Source organism: Mobula hypostoma, chromosome 4, assembly GCF_963921235.1.
Source record: "Mobula hypostoma chromosome 4, sMobHyp1.1, whole genome shotgun sequence".
NCBI lineage: Eukaryota > Metazoa > Chordata > Chondrichthyes > Myliobatiformes > Myliobatidae > Mobula > Mobula hypostoma.
This window is the reverse complement of record NC_086100.1, coordinates 8,180,734-8,197,512: the sequence shown is the minus strand read 5'-3', so window position 1 is coordinate 8,197,512 and position 16,779 is coordinate 8,180,734. Positions and strand designations below refer to the sequence as shown.

The following is a 16,779-nucleotide window of genomic DNA, read 5'->3' as shown; positions in this document are numbered from 1 at the left end:
GAAAACCCACACATTAACGGAGAGGAACAGAAAAGCTGACATCGGAATTGAACTCCAACACCCCAAGCTGTAATAGTGTTGTGATGACTGCTATGCTACTGTGACACCATTAGAACAATACGATTTTCAGAATGTTTTCAACTTAACCTCAGCTAGTGTTAGATACGCAGATTAAGGCAGTGAAGATTAAAAGAAAGATCCATTGTTAGGTTTCTGAGTTTTGGGGCTGCACCAACAGCAACAGAGTAGTGGGAGAGGTTTCTGTTCTTATTATGTTGGTGTATACTACCTAAGGCCCTGAAGGGGTTAAAATATAGGCATTACTTGTTAGAGGGAAGGCTTGACGTCCAACTGGGTTCCTGTTGTTCCCACTTTGATACTACAGCACATGAAGGTTTACCACTTAAGAGTATTGTGAGCAGTTTTGGGCCCCTTATCCAAGAAAAGATGTGTTGCCATCGGAGAGGGGCAGATGAGGGTGAAGAGAATGATCCCAGGAATGAAAGGGTTAACATATGAGGAGTGTTTGATGGTTCTAGGTATGTACTTGCTGGAGTTTAGAAGAATGAGGCGGTGATCTCATTGAAACCTATCAGATTTTGAAAGACCAAGAAAAAGTGGATGTGGAGAGGATGTTTCCTCCAGTGGGGGAATCCAGGATCAGAGGGCACAGCCTCAGAATAGAGGGACACCCATTTAAAACAGAGATGAGAAGGAATTTCTTTAGACAGAGGGCTCTGAATCTGAGAAATTCTTTCCACAGACGGCTGTGGAGGTCAAGTCAACAGGGAAATTTAAACCACAGGTTGATAGGTTCTTAATTGATCAGGGCATCAAAGGTTACAGGGAGAAGGCAGGAGAATAAGGTTGAGAGAGATAATAAATCAGTCATCATGGAATGGCGGAGCAGATTTGATGGGCTGAATGGCCTAATTCTGCTCCATTGTCTCATGGTTTGTTTTATTTCCTGCTCCTAATTCACAAGAACATATACTTCAGAATGCTTCTGTAATACATAAACACTTAAAGCTTACCCTTGACTGCCAAATTCCTTTGATTGCCAACTGTTTCCAAAGTGACTGGCGCTGGATGCAATTTGACCATTGGGCATTCGAAACTCATCAACTTGCCGACCATTGTAATCACCACATAAACCACACACCTAAATTAACAGTGGAATGAAGTCCCAAAAATCATAATGCAAAGATGATTTGAGATCAAGGTATACTGCGCAGTATAAAATCTAAAGGAACAGAGACACACTGCTTTTAGAAATGCTATGCTGCCTTTTCAAATTTGATGTGCTGAGGATAAGACCACATCCTGATGCGAGTAAGAGAACTGGTGAGATTGCCTCTAACACAGGGCATCACGGTAGCATAGCGGTTAGCATGACGATATTACAGCTTAGGGCATACTGGAGTTTGGTGTTCAATTCTGGCACTGTTCTATAAGGAGTCTCTGCATGTCCTCCCTATGGCTTTTCCCCGGGTGCTCCAGGTTCTTCCTACAGTCCAAAGACATACCAGGTAGGTAAACTGTCCTGTGATTAGGTTAGGGTTAATCAGGTTTGTCCGGGCTTGCTGGGGTGGAGTGGCTTGAAGGGCCGTAAGAGCCAACCCCGCACTGTATCAGTAAATAAATAAATGCATCTTTGAAATCAATGATATTGTCATAGTCACAGGTCTGGTACTGAGATGGTGAGAGATAAGGAAGATGTATTACTGATCCCTTCCATCTGATTGTTATCTTGCTGTCTATGGGGTAGAAGAATATGGCAGTTGAACTTGACTTTGGATCTTTGTAAACCTGAACATCTGCAGTGTTCCAGACCTGGCGAAAACTGCACTGTGTTTTCTTGAAGTTATCAATGCCAGTAAAGGACTTGAACCACAGAGGACAGGAAAATTAACTGAACAATGTCTTTAACTGAATCAAAATGATCAGGCAAAGTAAACAGGATCCCGTTAAGACAACCATCATCTCTAAATCCCAAGGTGTACATCGGAATATATTGGGTGTGTATATACACCTTACAAAGGAGATGTGCTCCTTCCTTTATTTATATAGTAATACAGCTTAGGGGCCTTTCCAGCCCTTCGAGCCACGCTAACCCAGTATCCCTCGACTAACCCAGTTAGCCTTACCTAATCACAGGACAATTTACAATAATCAATTAACCTATTTGGTACACCTTTGGACTCCAGGAGGAAACCAAAGCACCCAGGAAAACCCATGCATTCCATGCGGAGGACATACAGAGACTCCTTATAGAACAGCACCGGAAATGAACTTCGAATTCTGGAACGCCCAGAGCTGTAATAGCGTTGTGCTTACCGCTATATTGGTTTGTCTTTACAGATGCATGTACAAAATAAAATATTAAAACTCAACCAAAGTTTGTTTAATTTTACAAACATTATTTTCACAATGAACTGAGGTCTGCCAAGATCTTTTACTTATCATATCTCAAGTTAGATTTTTCCCATTTGCCAGCCTCTATTTTGTCTTTCTCTATTTTAGGTGCTGACATGCAGCAATGTCTTTGCCCTGGTTAATGACCTAATTGTAACATCGTGGAGTCAATGGATCTTTCAGTTTTACAGGCCATTTTTACCAGGTGAAGTTGTTCCTTTTATCCTATTTTCTAGCATGGGTTGCTGAACAGAATATTGTCTAGGAGAGCACGGGTGCTTGCGGCTTTCCCCTTCCTATCTCACGGAAGTGAAGGTCAAATTGAACCTTGCTGCAACACAGAGCACAGGGTATGCACTCAACAGCCACCTTACCGGCTACCCTTTGTACCTAATGAAGTGGCCACTGCGTGCATGTTTGTGGTCTTCTGCTGCTGTAGCCTACCCACTTCAAGGTTCAACGTGTTGTGCACTCAGAGTTGCTCTTCTGTTGTAAGGCATGGTTATTCGAGTTACTGTCACCTTCCTGTCAGCTTAAACCAGCCTGACCATTCTCCTCTGACTCCCTCATTAATCTTTATTAATGAGGGAGATCAGAGGAGAACGTAGTATGGACCATTTTTGCCCACAGAACTGCTGCTCACTTGGATGTTTTTTGTTTCTCACACCATTTTCTGTAAACTCTAGATACTGGTGTTTGTGTAAGTCCTAAGAGATCAGCAGTTTCTGAGATACTCAGTGGGGTGTCTGGCATTCCATGGTTGAAGGCACTTAGATCATATTTCTTCCCTATTCTGCTGCTTGGTTTGAACAGCAACTGAGCCTTTTGGCCATGTCTGCATGCGTTTATGCATGAGTTGCTGCCATATAATTGGCTGTTGAGATACTTGTTTTAATGAACAGGTGTATAGGAATACTTAATAAAGTGTAGTACCACTGAGTGTAGTATGAGCCAATTTTGGCAGCTCTCTAAAAAGATAAAGGAAAATAACTAAATCTTAAAGGTCCTGACAGGTTTTACTCTATGTGACCTGTCCCTTATGTTCCACTGCTATCCACTTCTCTGATTTCTATTTCTAAGAACACAAAGAAGTAGGTGCAAGAATGGGCAAACATGCCTCTCAAGCCCGTCCCACCATTCAATATGATCACAACTAATCTATGCTGGTCTCAATTTCTCTTCCGTGCAATTTCTCAACCTTTCAAATATTTATCTATTTCCACTGAAAATATACAGTCTACTTATTTAGAGCTACAGCGGAGATCAGGCACTTCTGGTCCAGCAACTCATCTATTTAACACTAGCTTAATCACAGGAGAATTTACAATGACCAATTAACCTACTAAACGGTACGTCTTTGGACTGTAGGAAGAAACTGGAGCATCTGGAGGAAGCCCACGTGTTCAGAGGAAGCACGTACAAATTCTTTACAAAGCGGCACCAGAATTGAATTCAGAACTCTGGAATGCCCTGAACTATATCAGTGTCATGCTAACTACTACGCCACAATGACACCAACACAAGATATATGATGATCTCGTCTGGATCACTTCAGGGGCAGAGAATTCCCTACACTCTGAGAGAAAAAATTTCTTTGCACCTCAGTTTTAAAACATTAGTCCATTAATTTGTCGTTATGCCCTTTTGCTTTTGATTCTCACACCAATGAAAGCATTCTCAATATTTACCCAGTCACCACCTTATAGGATCTTAACATGTTTGAACAAGTTTGATCCACAAGGTTCAGGAACAGTTATTGCACCTCAACCAACGGGCTCCTGAACCAGAGGGGATAACTTCACTCAACTTCATTCACCCCATCACTGAAATGTTCCCATAACTTATGTGCTCATTTTCAAGGACCTGACATCTCATGCTCTTGATATTTACTGCTAATTTATTTATTATTATTTCTTTCTTTTTGTATTTGCACAGTTTTTTGTCTTTTGCACACTGGTTGAACACCTAAGTTGGTGCGGTCCCAAGTTGATGTGCCCACAGAAAATGAATCTCAGGGATGTACTGCATATGGTACATATGTATATGGTGACATATATGTATTTGGATAATGAACTGACTTAAACTTTGAAGTTCACCCTCATTCTAATAAACACCAGAGAATATGCACAAACTGTACTGCTTGCCTTAATTGAATAACCCTCTCATCCAGGAATTAATCTGAAGCACCTCCTTTGCCTGCCACCACTTGCCTGCTCCATATTAAATATTGATACAACTATCAAAAATACTGAAAATAGAACATATAATTTATCCGCTTTGGTGCCTGGGATAATTAAGAAATTTCTTCAAAGTTGACCTATTTGTACATCTTAACTAACAGGAGCAAGAAATTCTTAAGCGATTTTTTATGTCTACTTTCTTAGTTTAATGTCAACACTATAAGAGAATGAAATCACATGTGACAAATTTAATTACTCTCTACAAGGAAAAATCATACATATTTACTGTTTTACACACATCATTTCATTTTGGTAACAGATAAGGAAAATATTGATCAATACTTATTTATATTATCTTAAAGTATGCTTAATGTATTAGGATTTATTTTGTTCACTACAAAAATCAATAGTTTCCATAAAATAACAACACATTGACCAAATAAAATGTATATTTTGATTCACTATATTTTAATTTTAAGTTTCTTAGAGCCAATATAATATACATTAATATGATTGAAATTCACTTTACCTTTGGGTGAAATTTCTTTTGAAGTACAGTACTTGAGAAAAATTACAACCATAGAAAGAGGCTCTTTGGCACATTACGTCCATGCTGACTACTTTACTTATCTGTGTCAGGTCCCCTGTTCATTAATGTTGCCTTGGATCTTTCCATTTACTGTATATGCCCTACACTTACTTGGTCTTATAAAATGCAACCCTCTATAAAGTATCTTATGTTAACAGATTCTTTGCTTACCTTTGAATAGTATGAGTCAGGCAAACTAATCTCAAGATTGTGAGTGCCGTCAAATTTCACTGCCATGCCAAAATCTGTCTCAACTATTGTGTAGATACCATTTGTTATAACCTTTATACCTTTCACGTAAGCTGGGATTGGTGTACGGATCCTTACTCCATTCAGCTAGAAAACAAAATTCTTTAAATGATATAGAGATCGCCAACTATGAAGAAACAGAACCATTTTACAACACACCATACTGAAGATTAATCTTTAATGACAGCCAAGATAATTTATCTTCCTACTGCAATTCTACCAAAAAAGGCCACATGTGGAGTATTGCATACAGTCTGGTCACGCCTTTGGAGAGAGTACAGAAGAGGTTTAACAGGATGCTATATGAATTAGAGAGCACGTGCCATAACGCAGTTGGACAAACTTGTGTTGTTTTCTCTGGAGTGGCGGAGGATGAGGAGAGATCTGATAGAGGTTTATCAGATTACGAGAGGCATTGACACAAGTAGACACACAATATCTTTCTCCCAGGGCTGAAATGTCTAAGTCAAGAGCGCATTGATTTAAAGTGAGAGGGCATAATTTCAAATGAAATGTGAGGGGCAAGTTCTTTACACAGAGTGTGCTGGGTGCCTGGAATGGTGGCAGAGCCAGATACATGGGGAACTTTTAAGAGGTGTTTAGATAGGCTTATGAGTGTTCGGAAAATGGAAAGATATGAACATTGTGAATGTAAAAGTGATTAGTTTTATTGTCTATTTGATTGCTAATTAATTGTGGGCAGAAGGGCCTGTTCCTGTGCTGTACTGTTTTGTGTTCTACATTAGTTTGTAAAAAAAAAATGGATTTAAAAATAGTCTGTAGAGTAAAGCTAGTATTTGCATTTGCTATCACTTTAAAGAAACCACTTGATTTTCACATTTTCTGTCTTTAATGGAAATGAAAATTTCCATTCAATGGAACAGAATGGAATTTCCTTTAATGGCCTGCTGATCTACAATGCTATTTTGCAATTATAATTTGAAATCAAAGTTCAAATAACTTACTATCATGTTACTTAAATTGAAAAGAGGAAAATATCTCCTGCAGTGCCTGTGTTTTGTGCTAGAATGGCAGAAAACAGAGATGTCTGCGATTTTAAACGCAAACAACAAACAACACACATCAAAGTTGCTGGTGAACGCAGCAAGCCAGGCAGCATCTGTAGGAAGAGGTGTCTGTGATTTCTTAGTTTCCAGTCAATGTTTGACAAACTTAGCATAGGTCAGCACAATCCAGCGACAGAGATATAGAACACAAACACAAGGAATTCTGCAGATGCTGGAAATTCAAGCGACACACATCAAAGTTGCTGGTGAACGCAACAGGCCAGGCAGCATCTCTAGGAAGAGGTACAGTCGACATTTCGGGCTGAGACCCTTCGTCAGGACTAACTGAAAGAAGAGCTAGTAAGAGATTTGAAAGTGGGAGGGGGAGGGGGAGATCCAAAATGATGGGAGAAGACAGGAGAGGGAGGGATGGAACCAAGAGCTGGACAGTTGATTGGCAAAATGGATATGAGAGGATCATGGGACAGGAGGCCCAGGGAGAAAGAAAAGGGGGAAGGGAGAAATCCAGAGGATGGGCAAGGCGTATAATCAGAGGGACAGAGAGAGAAAAAGGAGAGAGAGAGAAAGAATGTGTGTATATAAATAAGTAACAGATGGGGTACGAGGGGGAGATGGGGCATTAGCGGAAGTTAGAGAAGTCAACGTTCATGCCATCAGGTTGGAGGCTACCCAGACGGAATATAAGGTGTTGTTTCTCCAATCTGAGTGTGGCTCCAACCAGTCTCACTGAGTAACTAAGCAATGATTTCTGTGAGAATATTCTTCCAAAGCTGGAATTTCCTTCAACACTTTGATCACCAGGCTTCTGAATCAGCATGAATAACTTCACTCAGCTCAATACTGAACTGATACCACAACCTGTGGATTCACTTGCAAGGACTCTACAACTCGTGTTCTTGATATTATTTATTATTACTTTTGTAATTGCACAGTTTGCCTTCTTTTTTAACATTGGTTGCTTGTTTGTCTTTGATGTATCTTTTATTGATTCTATTGTGTTTCTTTGAAAGTCCACAAGAAAATGAATCTCAGGGTAGCATATGGTGGCATACATGTATGTACTTTAATAATAAATTTACTTTGAACTTTCAATGCGAGTGATCCTTATGTGGTGTTTACCTGAGCTTTACATCTATGTCTCATTGTCTTTTTTGAATAAGAATACCAAAATCAGTTACCCAATATAGAAAGAGTTTCATTCACTACCAAAGAATTTTTATTTAATGCACATTAAACTTAAGCAAAACTAAAGGAAAAAAAAACTTTTGAAGGGTGTGTTTTACAGCATACTTTCACCTTACCAAGATCCTCCTGTTTCTTTGTAGTGTAAGACGAACACCGTAGACATCTATGTAGATCTCCCTCAAATAAGATGAAGGAAGTTGTCCTTGTCCTTCATTTAATATGCTGATGCTGACAGGAATCACACTGCTGTTGTCAGACATTTTCACCAGGGTGTACGCACAAGTGCCCGAGAATGAGTACATGAATTTATCGAAGGTATAGTAGTGAGTACCGCTAGCAACATGGCAGGATGCACTTCCTAGACCACAATAATAAAATAAAGGCATTTTGAACAATGTTTATTGTGGTGAAATAAGTTTTTACTGCTCAGAACATAGTACATACACTCAGTACACATGTCAATGCAAATATCTAATCTTACATGGCAACAACTCAATGCATGAAAGCATGCAGACATGGTCAAGAGATTCAGTTGTTGTTCAGACCAAACATCAGAATGGGAATGAAATGTGAACTAAATGACTTTAACTATGGAATGATTGTTGGGTGGATAGAGTACCTCGGAAACTGCTGATCTCTTGGCATTTTTACGCACAACAGTTTCTAGAGTTTACAGAGAAAAGTGTGAAAAACAAAAAACATCCAGTGAGCAGCAGCTCTGTGGGTGAAAATGCATTTTTAATGTGAGAGGTTAGAGGAGAATGGCCAGACTGGTTCAAGCCGACAGGAAGGCAACAGTCATTTGAATATCCACACTTTGCAGTAGTGTGCAGAAGAGCACCTCTGAATGCACAACATGTTGAACCTTGAAGTGGATGGACTACAGCAGCAGAGGAACACAAGCATACACTCAGTGGCCATTTTATTAGGTGAAGGAGGTAGCAAATAAAATGGACACAGAGTGTAGATCCTGTTATTAAAAATCTCATATTCTCAAAGCTGGAATGAGTATCCCTGTTTGTCAATAACTCCAAACATGACTGTTGCCAGTGTAAGCTGAAAGAAGATTGAACCATTCTGGTCATCACAGCCAAGCTGACTCCTACTCTGCCTGGCACTGACACATCAACATGGTGGATACCATCAAAAATTCATGGATGAAGTAACATACCTAGCAAACTATTACAGTTATCTACCAAGTTTTAAAAACAAAGAAGGTGCCAGAGGAAGTAAGCAAGTCAGGCAACACCTGTGGAGGGAAATGGGCAGTTGACATTTCGGGCCTAGACCATTCACCTGTACAGATGCTGTCTGATCCACTGAACTCCTCCAGCATTTTGCTTGTTGCTCTAGATTCCAGGATCTGCAGTCAGCATCGGCAGACAGGAAGATTCTACAATGGGTTTTCAAAACTACCCAATGCATCACCAGCACCAGCCTGTCTGCCATCAAGGACATAAATACAGAAAGGTGCTGGAAAAATGCCAATAACAACACCCATCCAGCTTATAGACTGTCCTACTCCCACTAGGGAAGGGTCTATATAGTATCCACACCAGGACCACAAGACATAAAAACAGTTAAATTTCCCCAAGCAGTGAGGCTGATCAACACCTCCACCCACTAACCCATTTCTCCACACACCCAAGCACCACTACTTTATCATTTCCTGTCAGTCACCTTATATACAGACATTCTTGTACCTAGTGTCACTTTACGGACACACAATCAATCTATAAAAATAAGCTATCTTGGGTATTAATATGTGTTTTTTTATTTAACCCGGTGTTTTTTTTAGGCTGCACTGGATACGGAGTAACAATTATTTTGTCTCTTCTACACTTGTGTACTGGAACTGACATTAAGCAATAATAGTAAGGATGGATAAGTTCAGCATGTCAGGCAGCATGCGTGAAAAAGAGAAACAGTAATCATTTCAGGTCTGGCACTCTTCATCTGAATAATTCTGATGAGCGGTCCTGGATCTGATTCCCTTTCCACAGATGCTGCCTGGCCTGCTATGGCCTTCCAGCATTTCCTCTTTTTATTCTGGATTTCCAGAACCTGTTTTTGTTTATTTTAATCAACTATTTCTTTCTATTTGAAATCAATGTTGTCGACCAAAAGATAAATGCAAATGAAAATGGAAATTCTTCTTTTCAAAGTAGTCCATTGAAACATTCACCATTTTTCTGCCTTCTTTCTTTCCTGAACATGTTGTTTCCTTGATGCATGGTGTTTCAGTTATGCTGAATGGTACTTCCCTCTCTTGTTTTGCATAATGGTGAATGACAATAGTTTATTTAGCCACGACTACATCTGAGCTTGTCTGCCATAGCTGATCAGGAGTGCCAGTCCAAGATGGCTTCTCCTCTATTACTGTTTATGACATTAGTCTTTTTCTGGTTATGATATGTGTATATCATACCTATAACCAAATATTGAACCTATGATGGATATATATGAGATAAATGCAAACAGGCTTTTTCCACTGAGGTTGTGTGAGACTAGAACTAGAAGTCAGGGGATAAGGGTGAAAGGTGAAATGTTCATAGCCAACCTGAGGAGAACTTCTTCACACAGAGGGTGTTGCGAGTGTGAGACAAGATACCAGCAGAAGCGGTGCATATAGGTTTGACTGCAACATTTAAAAGAAATTTGCATTGGTACATGGAAGGGAGGGGTATGGAGGGCTATGGTTCGGGAGAAAGTCAATGAAACTTGGCAGAATAATAGTTCAGCACAGACTTGATGAGCCTATGAGCTTATTTCTGTGCTGTAGCGATCTATGACTGTATGACTCCAACTGCTTCCTAAAATGATATTCACAATTGCGAAGATTCTAATTCTTGTTCAATATTGAGGCACAATTCACACCAAAATAGCAGAGGTCTTTAGTATAAGAAATAAATTACATCTATTCTTCCCATTGGAAAACTGACCTGAAACAGAATCTAAGAATGAATAGAGAATGCCCATATTACCTAAATTGTGTCATAAATTGTTTATTTAAAATCAAGAAAGGAGAACACCAAAAAAAACATGCAATAGCTGCACCTGGGAGAGCGACAGATCGAGATGGTAGAGCTGAAAACTTTTCTGAAAAAGATTTTAAAGTCATTGGGACTGCAGTGCAGTGTGAAAAAGTAAAGAAGATAGATAAACAAATTGGTTAAATGGCATTAGACAAAATCCAACACTTCACTGCTTTCACAAGTTAATATCATAAGAATTAAATGATAAGTATTAAAACATTTTAGAGGAGTCTCTTTCAACTAATCTTATGTTTGTTCAGGTGGTACTCTCATATTGTTTCTGGGAGGATGCGAGTGTAGGAAGTTAAGGTTGCAGCAAAAAGACCTCAGTAAAGAAGATATTCTTTGAATAAAATGGGAACAAGAAAGAGGACTACAAAACACTCCTTTCTATGACCCGAATACATTGGGTCAAATAGCTTCTTTCAATGCCATGAATTTATACAATTCTGTAAGAATGTAGTCTAAAATAGCACAATGCAGATACAGCACCAGATTAACAAACAGATCATAACCAGAAGCCGGATGTTGGTGCTGTGAAGCCATGAACTTCAAAAATCAGAACGAGAATCAGGTTTATTATCAACGGCATGTCGTGAAATCTGTTAACTGGGCAGCAGCAGTTCATTGCAATACATAATATAGAAGAAAACAAAGCAAAAGTCAATCAATCAGTCAAATACGGTATACATATATTGAATGGATTACAAATAAAGACAGAAAACATGTATATTAAAAAAGTGAGGTGGTGTTCATGAGTTCAATGTTCATTTAGGAATTGAACGGCAGGGGAGAAGAAACTGTTCCTGAATCACTGAGTGTGTGCCTTCAGGCTTCTGAACCTCCAACCTGATGGTAACAGTGAGAAAAGGGCATGCCCTGGGTGCGGGAGGTCCTTAATAATGGATGCTGCCTTTCTGAGACACCACTCCTTGAAGATGTCCTGAGTACTCTGTAGGCCAGTACCCAAGTTGGAGCCAACTAAATTTACCACCCTCTGCACCTTCTTTTGGTTCTGTGCAGTAGCCCCCCCATACAAAATATTGATGTAGCCTGTTAGAATGCTCTCCAGGGTACAACGAAAGAAGTTTTTGAGATTTTGAGTTTAAAAATGTGGTTCATGCAGAAAAAAATCCCTTGTAAACTGAACATAAATGCAGGTGAACTGGCTTAACCAGAAGGATACAGACAGAAAACTGGAAGAACTAAACACTCCTTCTTCCTGATGTCCACAATGGGATGAGAGGCCTCATTCTATCCCAGGAATTCCTTCCATTCTGAAGTCCCCAATCTAAAACAGCACCACAAAAATCCAAAATCACATACCTGTAGAGTCAGGTATTGTGGTACTGGCTGTAGTTGAGATGATTGTAGTTGCTGTTGTTCCACAACCCTCTGCAGGAATTAAATAGTACAGATGCAGAACATATTAACGTTTATAACATAACCACATCATCTCACATTTCTAGCTGACAAAAGCATGGAAAACCGAAAGAGAACCAGAGCATGACAGGAGAAATACAATTTTGTTGAATTAAATAAATGCTGCCATTATTATTGTCTACAGCGAAAGGAAGAACCGAGCACATCAGACCAACCTTCACAACATCCTACGTGAAAGGAAATGTCATCCACAGCAACATCACTCCGGTAGTCACTGCCACGGACCGCTTCAAGGAGGATCTGTCAGAGAAAGCAGCAAAACTTCAGCAGGCAACAACCAGTCAAGCAGCACAACTGAAGCATCTCCCTTTCATTTCATTCCATTCTAGGGAAACACAGGTGCATAGCGCTTTCTAGATCATGACGAAACAAACCAAGAGTTAATCAATCCTAAAGGGGACTGCGATGCAACAGTGGCTTCAAATGCAAAGAAAAGCCCATTGCCAGGTGCTGGCAGAAGAAGGATCAATCATTTGGCCAACAGGAGATCCCCAATTTCAGTGTGAAAAATTCAGGGAGTGTTCTGAGTGAGTATTGTTACAGAGGGAACAACAGAATTCATGATCTACGTCTTTGGGTTGGGGTATACAGTTGCGTTGATACTTGTGTATGGACAATGAAGCGCAAGGTAGGAATTAATAAAGAGCTATGTCGAGAAATACCTAAACTGGATCACATGATGATAAGTCTACAAAGTAGCTACACATATTGACGGACTAAAACTCGTAGATTGCAAGGGGAGAGGAAAGAGAAATGTGCAATGCAGTGTAAGACTATTCGCGTTCTCATCCACCTTGGACACAGTGCTGGGAAATGCACTAAAATTTACAAGTCCCTTTACAACCAACACAAACACCATAGGTCACACGGTGTCTCCATCATTATTTATTTTCCCGGACTTGTATGAATTAAAAAATTATTTCAGTGACTTCTTAAATATTATCCATGCAGCTTACCTGAGAATCTCCAGACAGGTGAAGGCTAACCTGTCCTTCAATCCATCGGTTTCCCTTATTTCCTGAATCAGACCACTTCAGCACTGCTGTTCCGCTTTCAACCTGGTAAACGTTCAAAGCCATATGCCGAGCTACTCCATACATGTGGTACCAGAATCGCATGCATCGAGCTCCTCTCTCCGCACATGGAGCACTGACCAATTGGGCTCGGTCTCCTGCTTGCCCATCGTTGCCTTCAATGTAGATGTAGTAACCACCTGCACACACAAGAAGGTTTATTGTTCCGACAGAAATCAGATGCACAGTGGCTAAACAGCTATCTCACTTCACCTACCTGCAGTGGTGTGGTCAAAACTCGGTCCTGTGTAAGATGATGGTGTCGACCCTCTGATGCGTTTCCAGTCCAACGTATCGTTCTTGGATTGGGTCCAATGGCACAAGTCTTTGTCAAAGTTACAATCCAATGAACAACCTGCCGATTTCAGAAAGACAGACCATTTATCTCAATACTCTCAACAGCAGATAACAACCTTCAACACCATACTATTCAATCAAAACACTGTAGAGTCTCTCGGCACTGCACTTTATGGGAGGCACGATAATTTTCCACACCTACCCATCAGAGAATTGAGACGATGAATGAGGGCAGGCTATTACTCAACATCTACAGGGAAAGGAAGAACAAGTTAGGTTCCCTGTTCTGTGAAGGCTAGATGCAGATACTATGTAATCAGACTTCAGTGCCAGTCAGCAGAGATGTTCACTCAGATACCATTGTCAGCTTGAAGGACTTCCTACTTGCTGTAAAGTACTCGGATTTGTGTACGCTGAGCCGGAAGGCTCCTTCATGAGAGCCTTTCTTTATTAACTGGGTTTCTCGATTCACCACATGCAGAAGTAAGACAGAGGAAAAGATTAAGAGTTTGGACTTACTTTTCTCAGTACAGCCACTCTGCTGCCTCCAATCTCCCAGCACAACACCAGCTGCTTCACAAGCTGAAGCATAAGACTCCAGCGTGTTGCACATCTGAACAGAATCTCCGCCAGTCACACAGTGGTCATAGATGCAGCTCTCAAAGTAGAGTTGGGGTGGGATATGCCAGTGACACTCTTTAAATGGACCAGGGTTAGCCAAGACTATTTTACAGTATCTCTCTGCCTCTTCGCTTGCTGCTGGCTCGCATGGTGGCGGAAGAGGAGCTGTTGGGTTACACCTGTGCAACAGAAACAATCTCTCACTCTTCTCAAATTTAATTTATCCCATTTCATCCTCTCCAAAACAGAAAGAAGGCTGGAAGGGTACAGGGAGGGCTTGCCAGAAAAATTGCATAATACAATCAGAATATACAAGAAAGAACATGACTCCATGACACAACCGAAAAGACTGAAAGACATCCTGAAATCAACACTGGAAATATCTTTACATTTCTCCCCTGTGTGCCCTTGTCATTCAAGAGAACAATACACTCGCGTTGATTTGAATTATCTCCATGATATCGCGTCCTTGCCCCAACATTCCTTAACTTCAAGCAACATCGCCACTGGCTGTAACACTTTTCAGGACTTGTGGAGAAATCTTAGTAGTTGCCTTCACATAAATCACAGATGACAATACTCACGGCCAGTCATTGTCAGTAACTATCCAACTGTTCCCAAACTGATTTGAATCCGAAGCTAGTATTCCATCGGGTTTCAAGAAGTCATCCAGTTGGTCATTGGTGTAGGTTCCGCACAAGCCACACAGCTGTCCTTTGTATCTCTCGTCCACAACTACGACCAGTTGATGATCTCCGTCAAACTTCACCTGAAGACCAAAGTTGGTCTGGAGCACAACATACCATCCTACCAGCGACAGTCTTACCGAAGCAGTGGGTTCCACAGGAAGCTCCACCCTCACTCCATCCACCTAAACAAAGCATGACAGAGTTAGCTTCCAGAAAATCACAAACAACCCAACTATTGCTTGACAACATCATGTCAATGCTGAAAATTATACTCTTTCAAATATATAATACTCACATAAACGTCCCTATTTTTCCGCAATGCAATGTGGATGTTCTCCAGGCGCACGCTCACCGAGTTAACGACAGTCCAGCTCGGACTACCACGGTGCTCATTCCTACTCGTCACAGAAAATTGGACAGATGTATTTCCACAAGTCTCGGTCACCGTGTAATTACAGGCACCTTGGAAATGGTACAGCTTCCCATCAAATGTTGTGTAGTGCGGGTCACCATAGATATGGCAAATCGCAGTGTCAGCGCGGTAACATCCCAAATTGCCACCCTGCACTTTGCAAATTTCTCCCGCTCCACAATTTGCTGGTTCGCACACGATTCGGTCATTTCCAGTGCAGCGGCACTTTCCTCGACATCCGTCTTCCCAGAACATTGCACCTTTCTGACACACAAACGGCAAGGTTTATTTTCAAAAGTGCTGTCTGCTCTGATGGGAAACAGAACCTTCTTTCCATAGAAACCAAAGAGCACCACAAACACCTCCAACTTACCTCGTAGTATTTGTTCTTGTGCGTGCAACCACAGTTCTCGACAGACACGCACAAGCTTCCACTCAGGACAAAGCCATGGTTACACTCACAGTCCTCCACACAAGGCTTACTACAGTTCTCCGAAGCAAAGCGGTCAGTGCAAGTAGCTGGACAAGCGCTGGCACATACATTGTAATGGCTGTTGGCTGCACACACGATACCTGAAAGCAGAGAAGCAACAAATCGTGTTACACTTCAATTCAAGGAACTTCACAAATGGCCATTCTCTGACACAATGTGCACAGCTCCGAAAATTGGTAAGTCCACTGGATTCCGGTTAATTCGACCATCAGTTAATCAGGGCAGCTGCTTATTTGGGACAACTCTTGAGGAACTAAATCTGATCCAGCAAATAACCGTGATTCCCTTTATTTGTTTGGGACACTGTGTCGCTTCATTGGGCCAGTAGACTGCTGCCAGATAATTTCTGACTTGCGCAGGGGTGTGGTACATGGTCCGCTCGGAACATGGTGAGGGACCATGACGTGAAAAAGGTTGGGAACAGATGAACTGGTGTCAGTCGCGTAGACATGTGTGGCCGTTGGACACTACACTCTGCTTAGAGCGAGTAGTTTTCAAGTAGTGTCAGTTGAATGTGTTTGTGATATTTGTCACTAACACTTGGTAAGAAATAAGCAGAAGACAATTCAGAACTCTTTTGCTCACTGTGGTTTCAGGCAGTCTGGCTTGTAGATGCCAGAAAAGGTTGGGATGGAAAAGGGAATGATCTCACTACTTCCACAAATTAAGAACTACATACAATCTATCAGAAATCGTGATAATAATAATGAAGTTTTGCAGGATGCAATCGTCGAAAGCATTGCATGAGCAGAACAATCTACACCAGTTGTCCGCACCGATCTCCTTCATTAACAATCAACAGTAAATGGCAGCTTCTACTGAACGATTCCTCCAGCGATAACTATTGGGAACTAATAGATTGATTTAGAGTACCGTAGTAGTATGGGTAGGATTATAATTTGCTCTGTATTTCATTTATATGCATAATTTGCTGAATAAACTCTCCTCGGACTTCCGGTCGGTAACGAATATCGATTTTAATCGATGTTTTGATGACAAACTCTGCCATCTTCGTCACAGATGTAGAGAATTTGTTGATCGGTTAAACAGCAGTTTGTCTTTTTTTTATA

General features: G+C 40.8%; 1 protein-coding gene across 1 annotated transcript in view; it reads right to left on the bottom strand.

Moving 5' to 3' along the window:
* The window catches only part of LOC134345114 (uncharacterized), a 154,722-nt gene that overhangs the window by 44,056 nt on the left and 93,887 nt on the right, over positions 1-16,779 (bottom strand). Inside the window, exons 80-90 of the mRNA XM_063045289.1 lie at positions 15,590-15,789; positions 15,100-15,480; positions 14,700-14,986; positions 14,014-14,294; positions 13,415-13,552; positions 13,081-13,337; positions 12,280-12,364; positions 12,008-12,076; positions 7,763-8,004; positions 5,356-5,520; positions 1,035-1,162 (exon numbers count right to left, since the gene is read on the bottom strand). Of these exons, the coding sequence (XP_062901359.1) occupies positions 1,035-1,162; positions 5,356-5,520; positions 7,763-8,004; positions 12,008-12,076; positions 12,280-12,364; positions 13,081-13,337; positions 13,415-13,552; positions 14,014-14,294; positions 14,700-14,986; positions 15,100-15,480; positions 15,590-15,789 (2,233 nt within the window). The remainder of the gene's footprint in view (positions 1-1,034; positions 1,163-5,355; positions 5,521-7,762; positions 8,005-12,007; positions 12,077-12,279; positions 12,365-13,080; positions 13,338-13,414; positions 13,553-14,013; positions 14,295-14,699; positions 14,987-15,099; positions 15,481-15,589; positions 15,790-16,779) is intronic.